Source organism: Coptis chinensis, chromosome 6 (genome assembly GCF_015680905.1).
Source record: "Coptis chinensis isolate HL-2020 chromosome 6, ASM1568090v1, whole genome shotgun sequence".
Classification (NCBI taxonomy): Eukaryota; Viridiplantae; Streptophyta; class Magnoliopsida; order Ranunculales; family Ranunculaceae; genus Coptis; species Coptis chinensis.
Window position 1 is genome coordinate 10,228,587 of NC_141461.1, and position 4,870 is coordinate 10,233,456.

A 4,870-nucleotide genomic window follows, 5' to 3' on the forward strand; every position below is an offset into this window, starting at 1 on the left:
CGTTGTGTTATTGCATTTCTAGTTGTAGCCCCAACAGAAATGTGAGCACGAAATGGACTTGGGTGTGAATGAGAGTCATGCTTGGGCAGGGCATGTTCCAACACGAGTTCAAAGTGTGGAAATGGTAAATGGTCCTTTAGGAAATAGAAAAGATGTCTAAGATAATTTAATAAATCGTGGGGTAGTCTTAATTAAAAAGTGTATTAATAATTTATATAATGCTTGAGACATTATTTTTATGTGTTATTGTTATCATTGAATTAACCTTGTTTTGTAGGAGGGTGGGCTACCTAATCCTTTATTATAGGGATGAAGCCCACTCTAAACTGTTAGGCGCTAAGGTACTGTATCACTATACCATACCAGGATATTTGTAACACACACTTTTTTTGCTTTCTAACAATTTTTAGCCGTTGGTAATTTGCCAACGCTTTCTAAATGTTAGGAATGCTGTAAAGTGTTACTTAAATTCGGATGAATTTTAAGAATTAATTTCTAACACTTGAAAACCATTTGATAAGTGTTAGAAATCCAAAAAACCAAAACAACTTCGAAATTTCAAAAAGATAGAAACAAAAAAGAAATTGCAATCGTATGTCAAAATATTAAACCTCTCTTTCTCTCCCACAGTCGCTACTACTCTCTTCCCAAATTAGGGTTTTCTTATCTTTTCTTTCATGGTACTAATCGGAATCCTCCGTTACTTTGTCTCAAAACTCATGTTTTCTTCTCAGTTACCAATTGATCCCAAAATCGTCAAAGAAGGGTAATTTTTTATTATTATTATTTTTTTGTTTAATTCTTTCAATTTTGTTGTTGTTAGTCTAAAGTTTTGATTTTTATTGTTGTTTAATAGACCCTCGAGCGGTGGTGTTCGATGGAGGGGATCCACAATATGAATCTTTGCTCCTTATATCCTTTACTCAAATTATGGCTTTATATGGCAGATCCCATTTATTGAGGACATACTGGATTCTGATCTAATCGGAATGTTATAATTAGTCAAGTGGCTCTGATTGAGATGTAAGTCATTTACAGCTCTTGTGATTTGATCCTGTCCTTGTACAGTCAAATCTGGAAACTAAGCAACAGATATACCCGTAGTCTTAAGTTCTTAGATGCATGGAGCTATATAGTAACTAATTCTTTTCAGTGAAAGAACTTGCAGGAGATGATCTATTACAAGAGTTTTTAAAGGAGAGATAGTTAACTGGAGATTTAGTACTAGTAAACTACTAGTCAACTTGATGAACTTGCTACTAAAACTGTTGCTGCTATGACTGCAAATCACCTTGATTATGCTTCGGTAATTGTATTTTTTAGATATTTTTTGGGTAATTAATTAACATTTATTTATTTATTTATTAATTTTTGTTTTTTTGGTGATTTAGCTTGTGGCGAGGATTGTGGTTTCTAATTTGCACGGATTGTGGTTTCTAATTTGCATAAGAATACGAAGAAATCGTTCTCAGAGACGTAAGCCCTTTTTGCCAATTTGTTAATTTTATTGTTGTGATTTGAATATTGGTTGATTTGGGTGGTTACTGCAGGATTAAAGATATGTATTATCATTTCAATAAGAGATTTGGGCATAAAGCTCTGCTTGTGGCTGATGATGTTTATGAGATTATTATGAAGGTAATGATCTTTCAGTTTCACTCCCTAATTTTATTAGTGATCGAATGAATATCATGTTTGATTTATAAATAAATTAGTATGACACAGTAGATCTGTTTCCGCTTCATGGTTTGTTAATTGCTGAGACTTTTGCCCTTCTGGATTGTTATTAATTGGAAGTTCAAACAATCTGATCTATATTTGTTGAGAAAGTACTAAGCCAATTCATTTTAGTATGTGTTCTTTATTGGCAATTACTGGTTGATCATTATTGATTAAGTCGTGCTACTAAGAGTTACAGAGTTTAGGATGTTGAGTTGGTTGTGTGGAGATAGGTTTGAGATAAAATGTAAAACATAGACATGATCTCTTGTTACAATTTAATTAATCTTTTTGTAATGATTCAATTTTTTTTATCTTTTTTCCAGAATGCTGAATTACTGGACAGTGAAATCATTTATGACAGAGACTTTGATTATGATTACTTTGGTTTCAAGACCCTTGAGAGATCCTATCTATTGAAGATGGAGGGGAAGGTTGTGGAAAGACCACAACACATGTTGATGAGGGTTTCAGTTGGTATCTACAAGGATGACATCGAATCTGTTTTGAAAACATACCATTTGATATCCCAGCATTGGTTCACCCATGCTTCTCCCACACTTTTTAATGCGGGGACGCCGAGGCCCCAAGTATGTCTTCTTGTGTATACATTTTAAAAAAAAAAAGAATCTCTTCAATTTGAGGTCTCTCTTTTAATGTGTGTTCTAACTGGGTGAATTGTTTGTATTGGGTAGCTGAGCAGTTGCTTCTTAGTTTGCATGAAAGATGATAGCATTGAAGGGATATATGATACTTTGAAGGAGTGTGTAGTCATCAGCAACTCTACTGGAGGGATTGGTGTTTTTGTTCATAACATTCGTGCTACAAGTAGTTATATTCGTGGCACAAATGGAACATCCAATGGCATTGTTCCAATGTTAAGGGTGTTCAATGACACTACCCGCTATGTTGATCAAGGAGGTGGCAAGAGCCTGCAGGAATGCTACTAATAATAAGTTATCTTCAGTAGCCCCCTCATGTTCTTCAGCAGCCCTCTCATGTTCGGCAGCACTAGAAATTTCAGCAGCCCCCTCGTGTTCGGCATCAGCTCCCTCTTGATCAGTAGCACCCTCATGCTCATGGGATTATACTGCCACAAAGGTTTTAACCTTGGAGTAGTTCCAGGTTTCTTTCTCAAAACTATATACCTATTTGTTAGTGCTCTTGTTGTGTGCTTGTTGCAACACATGTACAACATGATTATAAAAATTAAGTTTCACTGGTTTTTCCATTGTTTGTGTTGATTTTGAACTTTTTGTTGGCGCTAACAGTATTCCTTATTGGCAAATCTTTTAACTAGCATCAAGATTAACAATTTGGAAATTATTGATGCAAGGGGATACAACCGTTCTCTCATTTCTTCATGCGTTATTGAAGCTTACTTTATTCAGGTAAACTAGACTTCCTTATTTCAGTAAAATTGAGCCATTTGTTAGCATATGGTATAATAACAACCTTGAACAGATAAACTGATTGCAGTTTAGAATATTAATAGTCTAAAGAAGTCATCCATAAAATTTAACTACTCTTCTGACATCTATTCTTATACGTGTTTAGGCTTTTGCTGATGAAATTGGAATTCCATTCATGGAAACCAATGCCAAAAGTTCTACAAATGTAGTAGTAGTAGTAGTAGTAATAGTATTAGTAGTAGTAGTAATAATAGTAATAATTATCTTTCTTTCTTTGGCGTTACTGGTTTCTTGAATAGATTTGTATTAATTTCGTTGACTTTGGCAGAGTTGTTTGGCATTAAGATATGAGGCATTGATTCTTAGAGAGAAAATCCGTGGATGAGAATTGACTTCAAGTTTCATATCAAGAGTGGTTCAATTTTGCTAAAGAGAAATGGATTTCACTACATTGTCGTCAAGGTAATTAATGAAATGTTATTGTTTGCTTATTGGTGTTGTTGTTAAGCTAAAACTTTACTTGTTTGTTTGTAGGGGTGTGAAAGTGCATTTTCATGCATTCAGGCAAACAATGTCGTTTATTGCTGAGAGATAAGTTCGTGCTTGATAATGTGAATATTTCATGATCGAATCTCCATTTGGGTTTTGATGCAGAGGTGAGAATCCCTAGTCCTTCTTTACTGTTAAGCTCAATCCACTATACCTTAGATTATCAGTATTTAGCGTTTGAATTGGTCTTGATCCCCTTATTGTCTGCTTCATGATCTTTTCTTGGTGGACTATTTTATCTTAATGCTAGGATCTCTTTTGGAGCATTTGTGGAAGTAAATGGGCGTAGGGTTTTCCACAACGCAAGCTGTTATCTCTTGTTTAGGATCATATAGTATGAAAACTTTTTTTATGGTGATAGTTCAACAATAAGTTTGTGAGGTTTAGAAAATCGCTCAAAGTTGTGAATGTATATGGTTGGATTAGTTTTGTACTTTATCGCTTTTTTTTTCCCATATATATTATGGTTTATTTGTAAAATAGTATGAAAATGTATTGTGTACAGGATAAATTTAGCTTAAATAAGAATTTATGATTTATGTATATGGTGCAAGAGGGGGCATCTTTTTGTAGGTTTAGCTAGTCACTACAAAATATGAGAAATTATTATTTTTTTATCAGCAACCCATCAGCAACAGTTCATAACCGTTACAAATGATTTTTAAATTAATTTTTTTAAAATTAACTAACAACTTTGCAACGGTTAAAAACCATTACAAATTACCAACGCTTAAAAAGCATTTGTGAAATAAAAAAAACCGTTGCAAATATTTTAAATTTGTGTACAAAATAGTTATAAAAAGTGTTGCAAATCATTATTGCAACGCTTAAAAAGCGTTAGAAATTTATATTTGCAACGCTTTATTAAACCGTTGCAAAATTTCCAACACTTTACCTATTTATTTATTTAACGCGTTTAAAAGCGTTGCGAAAATTATTCGCAACGCTTTTTTGCCGTTGCAAATAGCCTGTTATGGTGTAGTGTATACTTCTTAAAGTTATTATTTAGATAGTTGGTTACAATATTATATTAAATTTTATGTATTATATTGGTATGTGCTACATGGATTTCACGTTAAGAGAATCTAAGTTTCTCTTGTCAGTTGGTGACAAAGGATCGATGTCTCTAACGTAGCCGAATGATGTAGACGTGGTATACGTAACTTCATGGTGATAATGTGTATTGTTAT

The 4,870-nt window shown here is 33.5% G+C and overlaps 1 protein-coding gene across 1 annotated transcript; it reads left to right on the forward strand.

Annotated features, from left to right (window-relative positions):
- Positions 1–1,608: 1,608 nt before the first annotated feature.
- LOC147491386 (ribonucleoside-diphosphate reductase large subunit-like) lies at positions 1,609–4,223 on the forward strand. The gene is made up of 6 exons (XM_086566306.1): positions 1,609–1,638; positions 2,046–2,309; positions 2,415–2,844; positions 3,460–3,593; positions 3,666–3,787; positions 3,931–4,223. Exons 1-3 carry the CDS (start codon positions 1,633–1,635, stop codon positions 2,667–2,669), a joined length of 525 nt encoding a protein of 174 aa, XP_086422432.1. The 5' UTR covers positions 1,609–1,632; the 3' UTR covers positions 2,670–2,844; positions 3,460–3,593; positions 3,666–3,787; positions 3,931–4,223.
- The last annotated feature ends 647 nt before the right edge of the window (positions 4,224–4,870 follow it).

What these genes read in the sequence shown, in the direction of transcription:
- LOC147491386 (XM_086566306.1), top strand. An exon ending in CGGGGACGCCGAGGCCCCAA is followed by an intron (nt 2,310 to 2,414) that starts GTATGTCTTCTT and finishes TGTATTGGGTAG; the next exon opens with CTGAGCAGTTGCTTCTTAGT.